The sequence below is a fragment of the Prinia subflava genome, unplaced genomic scaffold (genome assembly GCF_021018805.1).
Source record: "Prinia subflava isolate CZ2003 ecotype Zambia unplaced genomic scaffold, Cam_Psub_1.2 scaffold_47_NEW, whole genome shotgun sequence".
Classification (NCBI taxonomy): Eukaryota; Metazoa; Chordata; class Aves; order Passeriformes; family Cisticolidae; genus Prinia; species Prinia subflava.
In genome coordinates, this window is record NW_026961001.1 from 854,280 (window position 1) to 873,939 (window position 19,660).

The 19,660-nt window shown below is 51.0% G+C and overlaps 1 protein-coding gene across 4 annotated transcripts; it reads left to right on the plus strand.

Annotated features, from left to right (window-relative positions):
* Positions 1-529: 529 nt before the first annotated feature.
* Positions 530-19,642, plus strand: LOC134565402 (zinc finger protein 239-like). Of its 4 annotated transcripts, none has more exons than XR_010083897.1 (2): positions 530-663; positions 6,750-7,260. XR_010083897.1 is itself a non-coding variant. In XM_063424977.1 (2 exons), the coding sequence occupies exon 2, from the start codon at positions 16,997-16,999 to the stop codon at positions 17,780-17,782; it is 786 nt and encodes a 261-aa protein (XP_063281047.1). In that variant the 5' UTR covers positions 535-663; positions 16,859-16,996; the 3' UTR covers positions 17,783-19,642. The 4 variants fall into 4 exon arrangements, 1 of the variants encoding a protein (XP_063281047.1); XR_010083898.1 differs by lacking the exon at positions 6,750-7,260 and adding an exon at positions 1,440-1,526; XR_010083896.1 differs by lacking the exon at positions 6,750-7,260 and adding an exon at positions 7,271-7,937 and having other exon boundaries at positions 535-663.
* Positions 19,643-19,660: the final 18 nt, after the last annotated feature.

Genomic DNA, 19,660 nt, shown 5'->3' on the forward strand with positions numbered 1-19,660 from the left:
CTGCTCCATACCAGTCCATACTGCTTTATAGTGGTCTGTACTGGTTCATAATGGTCCAAACTGGTCCATACTAGTCTATACTGGTTTTTACTCACGCACAGCCGCAGACAGCACAATCACCCCATAGCTAGGCTGTGCCTGGCCCAGAGCCCAGCTTATCCAGACTGGTCTGTATTGGTCCATACTGGTCCATACTAGTCTGCACTGGTCCATACTGGTCTATATTGTCCCATATTGTTCCATACTGGTCCGTACTGGTCCATACTGATCCGTATCGGTTTTTACTCCTACCCTTCGCTCCTGTCCTTTCCTTCAGGCCCCGCCCCTTTCCCACGCCCCCCATTCATGACGCCCCTTCCCGCGGTCCCCTTCCCGCCACTCCCAGGCCACGCCCCCATTGCCCGTCCCTCCGGGGGCCCCGCCTTTTCCCACGCTCCCAGAGCCCGGGGCTGGCTGTGTGCGATTGGCTGATTGTGGCGTCAGTCGTGGTTGTGCGGCGCTGATTGGGCAGAGCGGGGAGCAGGCCGGGGCCGGGCCCGCCCCCCGGTGGGCCGTGTGGCAGCAGAGGCGCCATTGGCGGAGCGCGTGTGCGGGCCCGGGAGCGGCGGCAGCGGCCGGAGCCCGGTGAGGCGGCGGCGGAGCTCGGAGGCGGCCCCAGCGCAGGTGGGAGCCGCGCTGGCTTCTGGCGGGGCTGGGCCATGGCTGCGGGCGGAGGGGGCGGCAGGGGGCTGTGGCGGCTTCCTTGTGCCGTGTGGGCGCCGTGTTGGCCGTGGCCTGAGGGCGCTGCGGGAGCGGCTGCCCGCGCTCTCCTTCCCGCCGGGGCCTGGGCAGGAGCCGGGCCCGGAGCGGCGCTGCCTCGTCCCGGTTCGTGTGGGTAGGACGGAGGTGGCTGCGCTGTGGGCGGGAGCGGGCGGGAAAATTCCCGTCGCCAGAGGTTTGTGTGGCCAAAGGAGACGGAGGAGTCCTGTCAAAGTGACTTTATTGCTGAACAAAGGGAGAGGCCATGCGGCATTTTCCATGGGGGGTCTCTGCAATTGTTGGAGTACGCAGCCTCCTTTTGATCCGAATGTTCCCTTCTGCATCTCCCTGTCCCTATGCCCAGTGGCGAAGGTCCTTGGAAAGTTCAGACTTCCCGATCCTCCTCCTGCATGTCCTCGTTAATCTGCATCTCCCTCTTGTCTAACATCCGATATTCATGGCTCTGTTTTGTCTTTGTTCTTCTTCTCCATGTTCAGGAATTTCGCAGGACCTTGTCTGAACAGCAGTCCGTGTCAATTAGTAACATTTTCTGAAACGGATGTTTTCTCCCGTTCCTTCCTTATCTCAAAGTCCCTGGCCCTATCTCCAAGCAGATTCCCTCATTGACTCTGTTTTTCCTTCCTGGGTGCTCTTTGTTTTTGGGATTGTTCTCGGTGCCCTCATTCCGTGTCCTTTTGTAGGCGTTGGTGGCTCAGGAGGCCTGGCTGCCACCTGCATCCCCTTGCTCAGCTGCTGAATGAGCTGCACTCAGCAAGGTGTGGTGCATGTGATTTATTAAAATATGAATTTTGATCTAATATCATTATCCAACTGTGACGGGCAAGAACTCTCTAACAGTTAAAGTTAGAAAGTGTATGTTTATTGGGACAGCCTGTGATAGCTCCCTAATGTGCACTGCAAAGATCACAGATAATTACTGAGCCTTTTATTTACAAAAATGTTGAAAACACAAAATACAAATGCATATTCATACCCCTGTCATTTCCTCTTCTCCACTTTGTGTGCTAATTGACAACAAGGCTATTAAGCATGCGGAGTTTGTTCCCTGAAATGGGTCAGTGGTCCTTTTTGTGAGCAGTGGTCACCAAAAGGAGGAAGTAAAATGAGTCTTCCTCGTTCTAAACTTTCAGCCTTTTCACTGCAGATGTGATTGATTAATCCTTGTTTCCTGTTTTCCAGGACTATTTCAATGGGTTTCTGGAAACAGGACGTTTGCAATTGTCTTGTGTTCCTGGGGTCTTCTTGAGTACACAAAGTTGACAAGCAATTAATTACTAGATCCAGGGTACCTTATCTTAAATCCAGTTTCTTTTAACCATCCTCTAACTTTTAACTGATTTCAGCAAAGTTTATCTATTCATTTCAGCTAAATCAGCAATATCTGTTGTTAACTATTACTTAGCTTTTCTCAAATCTTCAAAATTAGTGTCTCACTCTAGGAATTCCCTATTAATCCTCAGAATTGTCACAGCTCCGTTTTTAGTCCCAGGTAACGTTACTTCTGAGATTCCCTGGATCCTCTCTGGGTCAAACCACCACAAACCTTCAGTCAAAATACATCCCAAATATTTCACCTTTTTCTCCACCATTTGCTGGTTTGTTTTCAAATACTCAGAAATGCTTTTTAGCCTGAAAATGGAGCCATTTCACAGAGGCTTCTTCTACCACTTCTTCTTGTCCTCCTAACTGAAGCAAATCATCCACATCCTGCATTAACCCAATTCCAGGGGGGTGAGGTGAATTCTTTTGATATTTCCTGCAAGGCTTGCCCCATTAAGGCTGGTGCTTCCGTGCATCCCTGCAGAGGGACCGTCCATGTCTCTCCCATTTTCCCTTCTTCCTCTTGTTCCCACTCCAAGGCCAAATCCTGTTCACCATCCTGTGTAAATGTACATGACCAGGTGGAGCCCTCCAAAAAGGATGTGTCTGTGCAGACACATTCCTGCCTGGAGTGTTTGAGCTTATCAGTGGCTTCTGGGATTTTTATGGACAGGGCCTGCCTACAGTGTGAACAGGTGAATGACCTCCTTTTGCTGGTGGCGGAGCTTAAAGAGGAAGTTGAAAGGTGAAGGAGTATCAGGGATAGTGAAAGGGAAATAGACTGGTGGAGTTCAGCCCTTACATCTTTAAGGGAGGCCCACCAGCAGCCAGAGGAGTCATATGCCTCTCACTCCCAGGCAGTAGTTGGGCATCTGGAGGATGAAGGAGAGTGGAAATGGGTCCCTGCACGGGGAGGTAATAATAGAAACTCCTGCAGACCCCCATCCCCTAACCAGGTGCCACTTCAGAATAGGTATGAGGTCCTGGATCTAGAGAGACAGCCAGATGATTCAGAAGAAAATTTTCTACCAATTATGACTCACCTGTAAGACAGATCACCACCTCTACCATCAAGAAGAAAAGAAGGGTAGTCGTAGTGGGTGACTCCCTTCTGAGGGGTACAGAGGGCCCCATATGTTGTCCTGACCCATCCCACAGGGAGGTCTGCTGCCTCCCTGGGGCCCGGGTATGAGATATCACTGAGAGACTCCCTGGGCTGATTCAGCCCTCTGATTATTACCCACTGCTGGTACTCCTGGCTGGCAGTGATGAGATTGAAAAGAGGAGTGTCAGGGCGATTAAAAGGAACTTCAGGGCACTGGGTCAAGTGCTTGATAGGACAGGGGCACAGGTAGTGTTCTGCTCAGTCCCTTTGGTGTCAGAGAAAAATGATGGAAGAAATAGGAGAACTCACATCAGTAACGAGTGGCTCAAGGGTTGGTGTCATTGGAAAAATCCGAATTCTTTGATCATGGGGCATCTTATATGGCACCTGCTCTACTGGAACCAGGTGGGATATATCTCTCTGTTAAGGCCAGCAGGTTTTTGGCTCATGAATTGACAGATCTTGTTGAGAGGGCTTTAAACTAGGTCTGAAGGGGGAGGGGGATGTACCTGGGCTGTCTGGAAGCAGGCCCAAGGGTGACAAACCTGAGTTGGGAGAGAAATCAGTAGCTCAGCTGAGGTGCATGTACACTAATGCACGCAGCGTGGGAGCAAACAAGGAGAGCTGGAGGCCGTGGTGCAGCAGTAGTGCTATGATGTAGTCGCCATCACAGAGCTGTGGTGGGATGACTCACATGGCTGGAGCACTGCACTGGATGGCTACAAGCTCTTCAGAAGAGACAGGAAGGGGAGAAGAGGTGGAGGGGTGGCCCTTTATATTAAGGAGGCTTTTGAAACCATAGGTATTGAAACTAATAATGATGGAGTTGAATGCCTATGGATAAGAATTATTGGAAAGGCCAACAAGGCTGATATCCTACTGGGAGTCTGTAATTGTCCACCCAGCCAGGAAGAGGAGGTGGACAACTTATTCTATAAGCAGCTGGAAACTGTTTCAAGATCATCAGCCATTGTTCTTGTAGGTGACTTCAACCTACCAGACATCTGCTGGGAACTTCATACAGCAGAAAAGAGGCAGTCCAGGAAGTTTTTAGAGTGTGTGGAGGACAACTTTTTGTTGCAGCTGGTGGATAGGCCCACCAGGGGAGGGACTATGTTAGACCTGCTGTTTTCAAATAGAGAAGGGCTGGTGGGAGATGTGGTGGTTGGAGGCCACTTGGGGCAGAGTGATCATGAAACTATAGGGTTCTCAATATTTGGTGAAATGAGGAGGAACACCAATAAGGCTCCTACATTGGACTTCCAGAGGGCAGATTTTGGCCTACTTAAGAGACTTATTCAGGGAGTTCCTTGGGAAGCAGCCTTTAAAAACAAAGGAGTTCAGGAAAGATGGGCGTGCTTCAAAACAGAGATCTTGACTGTCCCTGCGTGCTGAAAAATAAGTCGACGAGGTAAACACCCAGCTTGGGTGGACAAGGAGGTTTTGAAGGGACTTAGGAATAAAAGGAGGATGTATCATCTTTGGAAGGAGGGGCAGGTCTCTCATGAAGTATTTAAGGGGGCTGCTAGAGCATGCAGGAAAAAAATTAGGGAGGCTAAAGCTCAGTTTGAACTTAAAAGGGCAACTTCTGTAACGGATAATAAAAATGCTTTTACAAATATATTAATGGTAAAAGGAAGGGTAAGACCAACCTTTGTTCTTTACTGGATGAGGGAGGGAACTTAATAACTGTAGATGAGGAGAAGGCAGAAGTGCTTAACACCTTCTTTGCCTCAGTCTTTAATGAGAAGACGGCTTGCTCCCAGGACAGCTGTAATACTGGGATGGTTGATGGTGCCAGGGAACAGAATGATGCCCCCATTATCCAAGAGGAGGCAGTCAGAGAACTGCTGAGATGCTTGGATATTCATAGATCTATGGGACCAGATGGGATCCATCCCAGGATGATGAGGGAGCTGGCAGATGAGCTTGTGAAGCCACTGTCCATCATTTACCAACCGTCCTGGCTCACTGGTGAGGTTCCAGAGGACTGGAAGCTGGCCAATGTGACTCCCATTCACAAAAAAGGTAGGAAGCAGGATCCTGGTAATTATAGACCGGTCAGCCTGACCTCAGTACCTGGCAAGATAATGGAGCAATTTATACTGAGTGTCATCATGCAGCATTTACAGGATGGCCAGGGTATCAGACCCAGCCAGCATGGGTTTAGGAGGGGTAGGTCGTGTTTGACCAACCTGGGCTCCTTTTATGACCAGGTGACCCACCTGGTGGACGCAGGAAGGGCTGTGGATGTTGTCTATTTGAATTTCAGCAGGGCCTTTTGACCCGGTCTCCCACAGCACACTCCTGGAACAGCTGGCAGCCCATGACTTGGACAGGAGCACTCTGTGCTGGGTTAGGAACTGGCTGCATGGCCGGGCCCAGAGAGTGGTGGTGATGGTGCTGCATCCAGCTGGTGGCCAGTCAGCAGTGGTGTACCTCAGGGCTCTGTGCTGGGGCCAGTTCTGTTTAATATTTTTATTGATGACATGGATGAGGGGGTTGAGTCTTTCATTAGTAAACTTGCCGATGACACTAAGTTGGGAGCATGTGTGGATCTACTGGAAGGTAGGATGGCTCTGCAGAGAGCAGAGACAACCTCTGGAATGGTTGAATTCAATCCTGAAGTGGTTGGATGGATGGGCAGAGTCCAATAGGATGAAGTTTAATAAGTCCAAGTGCCGGGTACTGCATTTTGGCCACAAGAACCCCCTGCAACGTTACAGGCTGGGCATGGTGTGGCTGGACAGTGCCCAGGCAGAAAGGGACCTGGGGGTGCTGGTCGACAGCCGGCTGAACAGGAGCCAGCAGTGTGCCCTGATGGCCAAGAAGGCCAATGGCATGCTGGCCTATATCAGGAATAGCGTAGCCAGCAGGAGCAGAGAGGTCATACTCCCTCTGTACTCGGAACTGGTGAGGCCACACCTCGAGTGCTGTGTCCAGTTCTGGCCCCTCAGTTTAGGATGGACGTTGAGACGCTTGAGCGCGTCCAGAGAAGGCAACAAGGCTGGTGAGGGGCTTGGAACACAAGCCCTGTGAGGAACGGCTGAGAGAGCTGGGGTTGTTTAGCCTGGAAAAAAGGAGACTCAGAGGTGACCTTATCACTCTCTACAACTTCCTGAAAGGTAGCTGTAGTCAGGTGGGGGTTGGTCTCTTTCACCAGGCAGCAGCTGACAGAACGAGAGGACACAGCCTTAAGCTGCGTCAAGGGAAATACAGGTTGGACATTAGGAAAAAGTTTTTCACGGAAAGAGTGATTAAGTACTGGAATTGTCTGCCTGGGGAGGTGGTGGAGTCACCATCCCTGGATGTGTTTAAAAAAAGATCGGATGTGGCACTCAGTGCCATGGTTTAGTCGAGGTCAGGGAACAGGTTGGACTCGATGATCTTGAAGGTCTCTTCCAACCTTGTGATACTGTGGTACTGTAAGTGGGCATCCCCAGAAAGCATCTTTTCCATCAAGCACTGAATGGCAGCAGTGTGAGGAGGGAACCTGGTTCCAGGTGGTGGAAGGATCTGAGACTGTTGGGTGCCTGGGTTTAATAATCTAATTTCTTCTTCTTAGGTCCTGCCCCATTCTCTGGATTCCAACTGGTTCCTTGATTGGCAGCACAGGAGCGCTGTAGGGGGGGATCCCTGGCTGCAAAAGCCCTGCCTTTAAGAGGGGCTCAAGAACAGGCTGTGAGCCCTTCCTTCCCTCCCCTGCAATAGGGAATTGCTTTTCAACACCACTTGTCCTGGTTGCTTGAGAGTCCTTTGGAGAGGCTGGGTATGGAATTTTCCCTCTTTCCCTGGGGCTGCCCACACTTGGGGGTTCACTTCAGCCTAGGCATTGCCAGACATTTGACACAAAGGTGCCACAGAACTGGCCTCTGTATCACCTTTTACAATCTTTATTTGCATTCCCAATTTAGCCATCCAATCCCTTCCCAGTAAATTACAATCCCAGTTAGGAGCAAATAAAAATTCATGCATTTCAAACCCATCCCCCACATCAGCTAATAGAGGTAGAGTAAAACACAGCCATTCATCTTTCCCACTTATCCCCTGAATAAACAAAGCCATTTTTGGCATTTTCCCCCTTAGGTCTAAGATCCAGAGTGGCTGGAGAGGCCCCTGTGTCTGTGAGGAAAGGCCTCCTGTGGATCCAGAGCCCCCCTGGATGTTCTGCAGGGCTGCAGTGTGGTGGGTCCCTGGTGTGATGGGAGCTGTGCCAGCCCTGCCAATGCCTGTGCATGCAGGGCTGGCCTTGCTGGTGCTGAGGGTGCTGCTGTGTGTGCTTGCAGTGTCCTTGTGGCCTGCAGATGGAAGCTGCTTCCTTGCCAGGGGCTGTTTGGGTGGGCTCTCCCCTGCCGAGGAGGGCAATGCCTGTGCCAGGTGCTTGTGGCCGAGCCTGTCCCCTGGGTGCTGGGGCCCCCTTGGGCCCTGGGGTTCATCCCTGGGGGCTGTAGAAACTGTGCCATGGCCTTTGCCTTCAGCTTGGCCTTTTCCTCCTCCCTTCTTGCATTCCCCTGCTGTGCCTTTGTGCCCAAGTGCTGCAGGGGCTTCTTGTGCCCCTCGTGCAGCCCCCCTGAGTGCCTGTGGGTGCTCATCGTGTGACAGCTGCTGAGCTTTCTGCAGAGCCATTCCTTTCTGCAGTGACCCAAACCAAATCCTTCAAACATACTCTCGATCCTTGCAGGAATAATGCCCATTTCCCAGCTGTTCCTTCCTGCTGGTCCCTGTGCTCCCCCTGCCCAGCCCTGCCCATATCGCAGAGCCAGTGCTTGTCCTGACCTCCTTGTTTTCCTGTCCTGGAAAAGAGAATACAAAGGATCTGCATCAGCTGCAAAATTTTGAGCATTAAACTCTGCTAAAAGCTGTCGCAGTCCTCAGTATTTTTCTCTTCCTCCTCTTTTCCATCATCCTTTTTCTTACCACACAGATTCCTCATGCTGCTTCTTGCCTTGGCCATTTTCCTGCACACTCCCCTTCACCCTAACGCTTCCCAGCACACCAACACCATCCATCCCCTGCTGTCTAAATCCCTTCTCCACTTCCCTTATTGCCCCCCCGGGTGTCCATGTCCTTAATGGCCTCTGGGAGAATGTGCAAACTGCCTCAGCCTTCTCCCAAGGGACCCTTCTGAGATCTTTGGGATCATCATCCCTTTGGCCAGGAGCCCTTCCTGGCTTTCTCTTTTGCACCCTGCATGGGTGCCCTGCCCTGTTTCCTCCCTGAAGATGCCAGTGTCCTCACTGATGAGATTTTCAGTGCTCTCTCCATGGGGACTCTTCCCAGCCCCCTGATGTGTCCCTCGTCTGTCTCCTGGACACTCTCGGGTCCCCAATCAATCCCCGGTGCCGCTGCCACCCAAGGGAGCCGATCCCCCAAAGTGGGTGAGGCACCTTCAGCTCCACTCCCTGCCGGCCGCCCCGGGGGGTGGAAGGAATTCTGGAGGAGCCCCAAGGTGTGTGGAAAATTCACATCACCAGAGGTTTGTGTGCACAGAGGAGACAGAGGAGTCCTGTACAAGTAATTTCATTTCTAAGAAAAGGCAGAGGCCATGGGACATTTCCCATGGTGTCTCTCCAAATGTTGGAGGATGCAGCCTCCTTTTCATCCTAATTTTCCTGGCTGCATCTCCCTCTCCCTTTCCCCATAGGCTGAAGTACTTGAGAGGTACAGACTTCCCAATCCACCTACTACATACCCCCCTTAATATGCACCCCATTTTGTATGGCAATGATATTCACAGCTCTGTTCAATCTTCGTTGTTCTTCTCGAGGTTCATGAATTCAGCAGGACCTTGGCTGAGCAGCAGTCTGTGTGGTCAGTTAATAACATTTTGTGGCATTGATGGCTTCTTCTGTCCCTTCCTTATGTACAAGTGGCTGTCCCTATCCCCAGTCAGACTGACAGCATCTGTTTGTAAAGACACTTTGCTCTTCTTCCTTTCCTGGGGATCCCCATTTGCAGTGGGGAGCGAGTGCGGGTGGGAGCGGCCGAGAGCCCAGCGCTGCCCCAGCCCGAGCTGCCCCAGCTCCATGGCTGCCCCTGCGGGGGGATGCTGTGGGTTTGGGGGAAGAGGGAGGCGGCAGTGGGTGCTGGGCCTGGGGGCAGGAGGAGAAGGGAAGGAGAAGCAGGGCTGAAGAACAAAATGGTCAAGGATGCGCATGGGAGGAGAAGGTGGGATTGTGCAGGAGATGGAGGAGTAGTAGGAGGAGGAGGAGTGTGAGGAAGAGTAGGGACACAGGAGGAGGAGGAGAAGGAAGAGGAGGCATGTCTTGGGTTGAAAAATGTAACCAAAAATATGTGTTCTGTTCTCATCTGTTGAAATCGGTTGGTAACTACTGTTCTTTATCTCTTGTAACTCTAGGGGTGGAAAGAGGGCAGATGCCTTCTGTTAATGGGACAATTGATAACACCAGATAAGGCAGTGCCTTCTTATCTCTTCCTCCACCCATCCTCCTCTGAGGGACATCCCCTGTGAATGGGCCATTTAAGGCCTCTCACATGACTGATAACATTACTTCATTCCACTGTGAGATGCTCCACCCAGCAGGAGGAGCCAGAGCCTTTCCACTGAGATAAAACCAGCACTCCCAAACACCAAGGGGGCCTGTTTCCACTGGATTCCCAGAGGACAACTGGACCTTTTCTTGAGGATCATCTCTACTTCAATGGAGCCACATCTGTCACTCTGGGAGGACTTATTTTGGGCTGCTTCCAACACCCTGACCAACAGGGTGTCAGGTTTGCATTCTGACTCTGTCAGTGGTCCTTTGTTCTGTTGTAGTTATCTTATTTTTATTCTTTTTGTTGTTTGTTTCTTCTCTCTCTATTAAATTGTATTTCTGACTTGGAGTCTCACTGGTTTTACTTTCAACCCAGTACATTTTTTTTGGTGCCCAACGTGGGGCACAAGAGCTACTGAGAAAAGTCAGAGTTACAATTTTCTTTTTTTTGAAGGAGACACCTGTTTTCTATGATACTCAGCATGTTACATGCATCTTGTACCTAGCTCTCTATATTTTTCCACACATGGGGCAGTATCTGCTGGTCTTAATATTCCTGTGTAGACCAGGGTATGGTATCAAATTTGCTTTATTGGTCTATTCTTTTTATTGCATGATAACCTCCGAGGCAATGAACGTCATTTGGAATATATACTCAATTTTGTTTGCTTGTCCTAGTCTGGGATGCTACGTCTGGGGCCTCTACAATCACACCCAGCCCCTGTGGGGAGGGGTAAAGAATGATTTTTTCCAACCTTTCAGGCCTGACACAGCAGTTTTTGAAAATATTGAGTTCTCTCTGGATGCCAAGGACAACAAAGTTGTTGTTGGTTCTGCTTTGTCTTCTCTGCACGGCCTGCAACATGTTTAGAAATAAAACGCTACATGGTGTGGTGCAGCGTCTTCTTGAGGAAGAGGAAAAAAGAAGCAAAGCAACAGCGTCCATGTGTATACCTGCTGTCACAGAGGAGAAAAGAACCAAACGCAAAGCAACAGTGTCCGTGTCTACGCAGGCTGCCACAGAGGAGGAAGGAACCAAAAGCACGGTCAGCATTCCCACACAAACCGTCACCTAACCAGAACAGCCTAAACCGGTAGTAGTTGCCCCTGTTCAGAAGAAGAAATCAAAGAGCAAATCAGTCCGCATATGACTGACAAGGATGCAGCAGGACCTTCGCACCCAGCAGAAGAGACAGAGCCGGAGATCATCACTCGCTCTCTGTCCCTGGGTGAGCTGCGTGACCTGCGGAGAGAATTCACCTGCCAGACAAACAAGTCCATCCTGACCTGGCTGCTCTGCATCTGGGACACTGCAGCCAGTGACACCCTTCTGGATTGAAGTGAGGCCAGGCAACTGGGATCGCTGTCCCGGGATGTGGTCATTGATCAGGAGATCAGGAGAACCCAAGGAACTCTCAGTCTCTGGCAGCGACTCCTGACAAGTGTGAAGGACAGATACCTTTGTAAAGAAGACCTCCAGGTGCACCAAGGAAAATGGAGCACAATGGAACAAGGTATCCGGTGCCTGAGGGAATTGGCTGTTCTGGAGATCATTTTTCAAAAGATGAGAGATTCCCAAAAAGCCCAGATGGTGTCCAGTGCACATCGCAGATGTGGCTGAGACTCGCACGGCTTGGACCGGAGATGGTGTCCCATTATCAGGCAACACTGCAATGGAGGGAAGGTGAGGACAGGGTGGGCGCCTTGGTCAATAAACTAAGAATTTACGAGGACACTGTCACCGCCCCTTTTCTCACCCATGTCTCGTCTGTGGAAACAAGGCTGTCAGCTGAGCAAGTCAGGAACTTGATTGAAGAGGGCCACCAGAAACTGAAAAAAGAACTTAAAGAAGAAATTTACTACATCTTGCCAGAACCAACAAGAGTTTCTGCCATTAGAAGCAGGTGTCCCCCAGCCAGGGAGAGAGGATACACTCCACGAGGTAACCTTTGGTCTTTTCTTCAGGAGCATGGAGAAGAGAGGAGTAAATGGGTTGGAAAACCCACCTCCTCCTTAGCAGCCTGGGTACGTGAACTGAAAAGAGGGACACCTACCACAAGGAGCTCATCTAGAGTCAACACTGCTCTGCTCTCTCATGCACAGAACTCCAGACAGTACAGGAGTGATGATATGACTGATCCTCTTGAAGGGACGTCAGAAACATATTTACAGGAAGAGAGCAACGTGCAGCATGAGCAGGAATAGGGGGGCCCTGCCTCTAGCCAGGTAGAGGAAAGGGACTATCGGATCTATTGGACTGTGTGGATCCGATGGCCTGACACATCTGACCCACAAAAATACACGGCTTTGGTTGACACTGGCTCCCAATGCACCCTGATGCCATCAAGTTATGTAGGAACAGAATCCATTTCTATTTCTGGGGTGACAGGAGGATCCCAGCAGCTGACTGTATTGGAGGCTGAATGAGTTTAACTGGGAACGAATGGCAAAAACACTCCATTGTGACTAGCCCAAAGGCCCCATGCATCCTTGGCATAGACTGTCTCAGAAATGGATATTTCAAAGACCCAAAAGGATATTGTTGGGCTTTTGGAATAGCTTCTGTAGAGAGAGAAGACATCAGACAGCTGAATACCTTGCCTGGTCTCTCAGATGATCCCTCTGCTGTGGGACTGCTGAGAGTTGAAGAATAACAGGTACCAATCACCACAGCAACTGTACACTGTCGGCAATACTGCACTGACAGAGACACTGTGATTCCTATCCATGAGATGATTCGTAAAATGGAGAGCCAAGGGGTGGTCAGCAAGTCTTGTTCACCTTTCAACAGCCCTATATGGCCAGTGCGTAATTCCAGTGGAGAATGGAGACTGATGGTGGATTACCATGGTCTGAATGAGGCCACACCACCATTGAGGGCTGCCGTGCCGGACATGCTGGAGGTTCAATACGAGCTGGAATCCAAGGCAGCAAAGTGGTGTGTGACCATTGATATTGCCAATGCCTTCTTCTCCATTCCTTTGGCAGCAGAGTGCAGGCCCCAGTTTGCCTTCACCTGGAGGGGCGTGCAGTACACCTGGAACCGACTGCCCCAGGGGTGGAAGCACAGTCCCACCATCTGCCATGGACTGATCCAGACTGCACTGCAAAAGGGCGAGGCTCTGGAACATCTACAGTACATTGATGACATCATTGTATGGGGGAACACGGCAGGGGAAGTCGAGAAAGGAGAGAAGATTGTCCAGATTCTGCTGAAAGTTGGTTTTGGTATTAAGCAATGTAAGGTTAAAGGACCAGCTCAAGAGATCCAGTTCCTGGGAGTAAAGTCGGAAGATGGACATTGCCAGATCCCAACAGAGGTAATCAACAAGATCACCACCATGTCCCCACCTAGCAACAAGAAGGAAACACAAGCTTTCCTGGGTGAATTCTCCTTTTGGAGAATACAAATTTCTGAGTACAGCCAGATTGTGAGCCCTCTCTACCTGGTTACCCACAAGAAGAACGATTTCCACTGGGGCCCTGAACAGCAGCAAGCCTTTGCCCAGATCAAGAAGGAGATTGCTCATGCAGTAGCCCTTGGCCCAGTTAGGACAGGACCGGAGGTGAAGAACGTGCTCTACTCTGCAGCCAGGAACCATGGCCTGTCCTGGAGCCTTTGGCAGAAGGTGCCTGGTAGGACTCGGGGTTGACCACTGGGATTCTGGAATCGAAGTTACAGAGGGTCTGAAGCCAACTACACTCCCACAGAGAAGGAAATCTTGGCTGGCTATGAAGGAGCTGAAGCAGCCTCAGAAGTGATTAGGACTGAAATGCAGCTACTTCTGGCACCCCTACTACCGGTGCTGGAGTGTGTCACCTTGGTTTTGAAGACTTTTCTAAGTCTTCTGTAATGTTCTTCGTATTAGTCAGAATTTTCACTTTCTCACAGCTTGTACTATAAACAATGGCCTTGTTTTGGTAACTGTCTTTCATTGTTTACATATTTTTAGGAGGGAGGAGAAAGTTGATTGGCAGTTGGCTTGACCAATGTGGTTTGAGAGGTGGAGTTCCATCCTCCAATCCACAGACCCCATAGGAAATGTATAAAGTTGAATTTTGTAAATAAACTCATCCCTTTTCCTGCTTCACTCACCAGCATGTTCTCATGTGGTTCTTTTCGTGTCATCTGTGACAGGAGTGGATGTTCAAGGGAAAGGTTCCTTCCACACATCACGCCACCGACACAACATGAAGCAAATGGATTGCCCTCATTACACAGCGTGCCTGTATTGGAAACCCGAATTGCCCTGGGATTCTGGAAATTAAAACAAACTGGCCTATCACCGCGGGGCCTAACCAGAAATGAGACTCGGGGACAGATCTGGGTTCATCGAGCATGCAGGGCAGGAAGACCCAGTTTATTTAAAAAACCCACCTTTATACATTTCCTATGAGGCCTGTGGATTGGAGGATGGAATTCCCACCTCCCCACCACATTGGCCAAAGAGGCTGTCATTCAACTTCCCCTTCTCCTTGAGAAGGAATTCATAACAAGGGCGGTGTTTACAAAACATGGTCCTGTGTATACATTCACGAGCGCGAGAAACTGCACATTTCTCCTTTAATATGAATGCTCGGCAAACCAGGAAAAAACCTCATGGCAACACTGGCCTGAAGGTGAGACTTTTGGATTATCTTCTGAAGAAGAGGAGGAAGAGGTGACACGTTCTGAGGAAGACCCACCGTATAATGAGGTACCAGAGACTGAAAGAAGAGATGCCCTCTTCACTGATGGTTCCTGTCAAATTCTAAGTGCTAACTGGAAATGGAAATCTGCAGTATGGAGCCCCACATGACGAGTTGTGCAAGCTACTGAGGGACAAGGTGGATTGAGTCAGGTTGCAGAGCTTACGCCATCCAGCTGGCTTTGGATCTTGCTGAACGAGAGAAGTGGCCGAGGCTCTATCTCTACACCGACTCCTGGATGGTAGCGAATGCCCTGTGGGGATGGCAGCGAATGCCCTGTGGGGATGGCTGAATCGCTGGAAAAAGGCCAACTGGCAGCGCAGAGGAAAACCCATCTGGGCCGCTGAGATTTGGCAGGACATCACCGCCCGAGTAGAGAAACTGAGCGTGAAGGTTTGACATGTGGATGTGCACGTACCCAAGAGTTGGGCTAATGAAGAGCATCACAACAACGAGCAGGTGGACAAAGCTGCCAAGGTGAAAGTATCACAGGTAGATCTAGACTGGCAGCACAAGGGAGAATTATTCCTGACTCTTTGGGCCCATGATGCTTCTGGTCATCAGGGAAGAGATGCAACATACCAATGGGCCCGTGACTGAGGGGTGGACCTTACTATGGACAACATCTCCCAGGTCATCCACAACTGTGAAACCTGCACTGAAATCAAGCAGGCCAAGCGGGTGAAGCCTCTATGGTACAGTGGATGATGGTTTAAGTACAGGTATGGGGAAGCCTGGCAAATTGACTACATCACCCTTCCTCAAACCTCCCAAGGCAAGCGCTAGGTCCTGACCATGGTGGAAGCCACCACTGGATGGTTGGAGACCTACCCTGTGCCTCATGCTGCTGCCAGGAACACCATCCTGGGCCTGGAAAAGCAAGTCCTGTGGAGACATGGCACCCCTGAGAGAATCGAGTCAGACAATGGGACCCATTCCAAGAACAGCCTTATAAACACCTGGGCCAGAGAACATGGCATTGAATGGATGTATCACATCCCTTATCATGCACCAGCTGCCGGGAAAGTGGAATGATGCAATGGACTACTGAAGAATACCCTGAAGGCACTTGGCGGAGGGACCTTCAAGAATTGGGAAGTGAACTTAGCCTGGATGGTGAACACCCCAGGATCCATCAACAGAGGTGGTCCTGCCCAGTCTGAACCCTTGTACACAGTGGATGGAGATAAAGTACTGGTGGTTCACATGGAAGGTATGTTAGGAAAGACTGTTTGGATTAATCCCACCTCAGGCAAAGGCAGACCTACCCGTGAGATTGTTTCTGCTCAAGGACCTGGTTATACTTGGTGGGTAATGATGAAAGATGGAGAAACCTGGTGTGTGCCACAGGGAAACCTAATCTTAAGTGAGAATTGTGTATAAAGTTTCATTGTGCATGTATAGACACACACACACATATATATACACATATATATAAAATACAGTTTATTGATTTGGATATGATACAGATGATAATAGAATAAGGGGTGGATAATGTCCTGGGTTGAAAAATGTAACCAAAAATGTGTATTCTATTTTCATCTGTTAAAGCCAGTTGGTAGATATTGTTCTTTATCTCTTGTGACTCTAAGGGGGAAAGAGGGCAGATGCCTTCTGTTAATGGGACAATTGATAACACCAGATAAGGCAGTGCCTTCTTATCTCTTCCTCCACCCATCCTCCTCTGAGGGACATCCCCTGTGAATGGGCCATTTAAGGCCTCTCACATGACTGATAACACTACTTCATTCCACTGTGAGATGCTCCACCCAGCAGGAGGAGCCAGAGCCTTTCCACTGAGATAAAACCAGCACTCCCAAACACCAAGGGGGCCTGTTTCCACTGGATTCCCAGAGGACAACTGGACCTTTTCTTGAGGATCATCTCTACTTCAATGGAGCCGCATCTGTCACTCTGGGAGGACTTATTTTGGGCTGCTTCCAACACCCTGACCAAGAGGGTGTCAGGTTTGCATTCTGACTCTGTCAGTCCTTTGTTCTGTTGTATTTATCTTATTTTATTTTTATTCTTTTTGTTATTTCTTCTCTCTCTATTAAATTGTATTTCTGACTTGGAGTCTCACTGGTTTTGCTTTCAAACCAGCACAAGGCACCACAAGGTTCCACCCCTCCCTGTATCTGCAGCCTCCCCCCAGCCCCATGAGACTTGCCCCACCACATGCAGCAGTTGACCAGGGAGGAGGATCCACGATTTTCACAGGGGTGAATCTTGGTGTTTCTAAGGTTTATTGGACTAAATGTTGGTGCTTTGCTTTTTGCACGGGACGGAATGTTTATATTTTAGAAGAGGTTTTGGCTGAGTTTTTATATTTGGGGATTTTTTGATTTGTGTCTTGATGTTTGGACTTTTGGCCTGAATCTTGTTTTGGAGGTTCTCACAGGCACATGGTGCCAATGACTTCCTTAGATGAAACTTGGGTAAGGAGGAACCTCCAGCCTAAGGTGCTCTCCTCTTGTTTTTTTCCCAGCCAGGGCTTTTCATTCCCAAGGAGAATTTGGATGGAGAAGGAAAAGCCCCGGAGATCCCGCCCGAGGAGGGGCTGCAAATCCAGCGCAGGGAGATGTGAGGAGGAAAGACCCTCCCTGTGCCAGGAGGGCGGCCAGAGATGCAGGCAGAGCTCAGAGCTGGGGGAGGGGAGAAGCCCCACAAGTGCCTGGAATGTGGGAAGGGTTTCAGGCGGTGCTCTGAACTGATCCGGCACCAGAGAATCCACACTGGGGAACGGCCCTACGAGTGTGGGGAGTGTGGGAAGAGCTTCAGCCAGAGCTCAAGTCTGATCCGGCACCAGATGATCCACACTGGGAAAAGGGACTACACCTGCCTGGAATGTGGGAAGAGCTTTGCATGGAGCTCCAACCTGAGAAAACACCAGAGAATCCACACCGGGGAGAGGCCCTACAAGTGTCCCGAGTGTGGGAAGAGGTTTAAGACCAGCTCCAGACTCCTCATACATCAGCGGATTCATACAGAGGAGAGGCCCTTCCGCTGCCCTGAGTGTGGGAAGGGCTTCAATCGCAACTCACACCTCACTGTCCACCGGCGCATCCACACCGGGGAGAGGCCCTATGAGTGTCCTGAGTGCGGGAAGAGGTTTCAGACCAGCTCCACTCTCCTCGTACATCAGCGGATTCACACTGGAGAGAGGCCCTATGAGTGTTCCAAGTGTGGGAGAAGGTTTCAGGCCAGCTCCAAACTCCTCCTACATCAGCGGATTCACACGGAGGAGAGGCCCTTCTGCTGCCCCGACTGCGGGAAGGGCTTCAAGCGGAACTCACACCTCACTGCCCACCAGCTCATCCACACCGGGGAGAGGCCCTACGAGTGTCCCCAGTGTGGGAAGAGCTTCTCACAGAGCTCTCACTTGACCCAGCACCAACGGAGGCACCACTAAGGGAAGCCCTGTGAGTGCCCCAAGGGTGGGAAGAGCTCCGTGCACTGCTCCAGCTCCATTCCCCATGGGAGGATCGGCGTTGAATGATCCCCAGTGACCCCTGGTGATCCTGATGACTCCTGGTGATCCGATCAGAGACCTGATGATCCGTGGTCCTGGTGACATCAGTTGCAAAGACGCCTGGTGTCACCCTGTTCTTTTAGAAACTTTTTAGGCTTCTGTTGTTGACATTTTTGGAGCCAAGATTCTCACACTTCTAACAGTTTCTTAATGTTAAAATAACACTGTTTACCTAACGGTAGTTTTTTGGTTTACATCCCTTTTTGGGGTAGAAGAACTGATTGACTGTCTGTTTGAACAGTGTGGTTGGAGGGGTCATGATCCAATCCACCAATCCACAACTGGTGCCATAACTGTATAAATATGAAAGAAAGTAAAGTTCTGCCCCTTCTTTCCTGCTGGGACATCTGTGAGTCACGTGGTTCTTTCATGTCTGACTGTGTCAGTTGGTGACCCCACGTGAGGAACAGCTGGTTGAGGTCCTAATACTTCTTACTCCCCCTTCCTTGCTCCTGCAATGATGGCGACCCCTGTGGTCCCAGCATAGGATTTCTTGGTCCTGGATATCTGGAAAGATCTCATGGAGAGGAAGAAAGCATCTGTTTCCTACATGGTTTTGAAAAATTGTTTTTCTGGCAACGAGAGCAGGAGTTCTTCCCAACGCCTGAGGATGCATTCTCTAAGGAGGTGTGGTTTCGATTAGGCCAGTGTTTGATGGAAGTGTTCGCTGCTGATTTTAGTGTAGAGGTGGCGCTTGTTAGTACAGTGGAAACCGTTTGACTCGATTCTGCAGGGCCTGGACACCTCTAGCTCAGGCTTCTGCAGACAGGCAGAGCTCCCAAAGCTCCTCTCCGGCCCCAGGTGATTATCTAGAGCAGAGCGGGGATGTCCTGTCGGACGTCGCTGTGCCGGCAGCTGAGGTGGATTTTGGTTTCTTGAACATGGCGGAGCCCTCCCCTCCTCCCCACAATGCTGTGCTGGGGGGCGCTTCCACCCCTGATTACAATCTTGGTTCCCTGGGGTGAAGGGGGGTTCCTAGCCCGCCAGTCCAACGCCCCTGGCGAGTGGGCGGGGCCCCGCCGGGCTCTTGGCAGTTCTGTGGAGCCGGCAGTGCCGGTCCCACCCATCCCTGCACCCTGGAGTGGCACTGCGGGGCGCAGCTGCCCCCGCTTCATGGTTTCCCAGCCCCCAGGGGCTGCGAAGAGCCCCTGGCTCCGCCTCCGCCACTCCTTGACTCTGATTTGGTAACGACTCTGCCTGAATTGCGGCATTTCCACTACATATCCCTTGGATGCAGCGGGGGCAGAGCCCACCTCGCTGCCACCACCGCTTTCAGCCGAGGGGGGCCCGGCATCGGCTGCTTTGCTGCCTGTGCCGCCAGTTGCACATGTGCGGGAGATGCAAGCCACCAGAGTTGGGGTTTTGATCGACTTTCTGCCGGACATTGTCCTGGTTGGTGGGCAGCCTGCCCCGCTCCACTCAGGAGGGGCGATGCCTGCTGTAGGCTTCTGAGCCATGAGCAGGACTCTCTGGGCATGGTCCTGGACCCCGTCTTCCCAGCACTGCCGCCGGGCGTGGCAGGGGGTGCAGGGCACGGGGCGGGGCTGATCTTGACTTCGGGTGGCTCTGCACAGCTCTCTGCCCCGCCCGAGGTTCCCTCCCTGCCCGCACCGCCAGCACTGCCTGCATTAGTCCCTATGGTCGGGACGCAGGCCAATCCCGTGGCTCTGCAAGCCATGCTCTTCATCGCACCCCGTTCCCCCCCCATGCCAAGGGAGGGGTGCCAAGCACCGGCCCCACTCCAACCCACATGGGGCT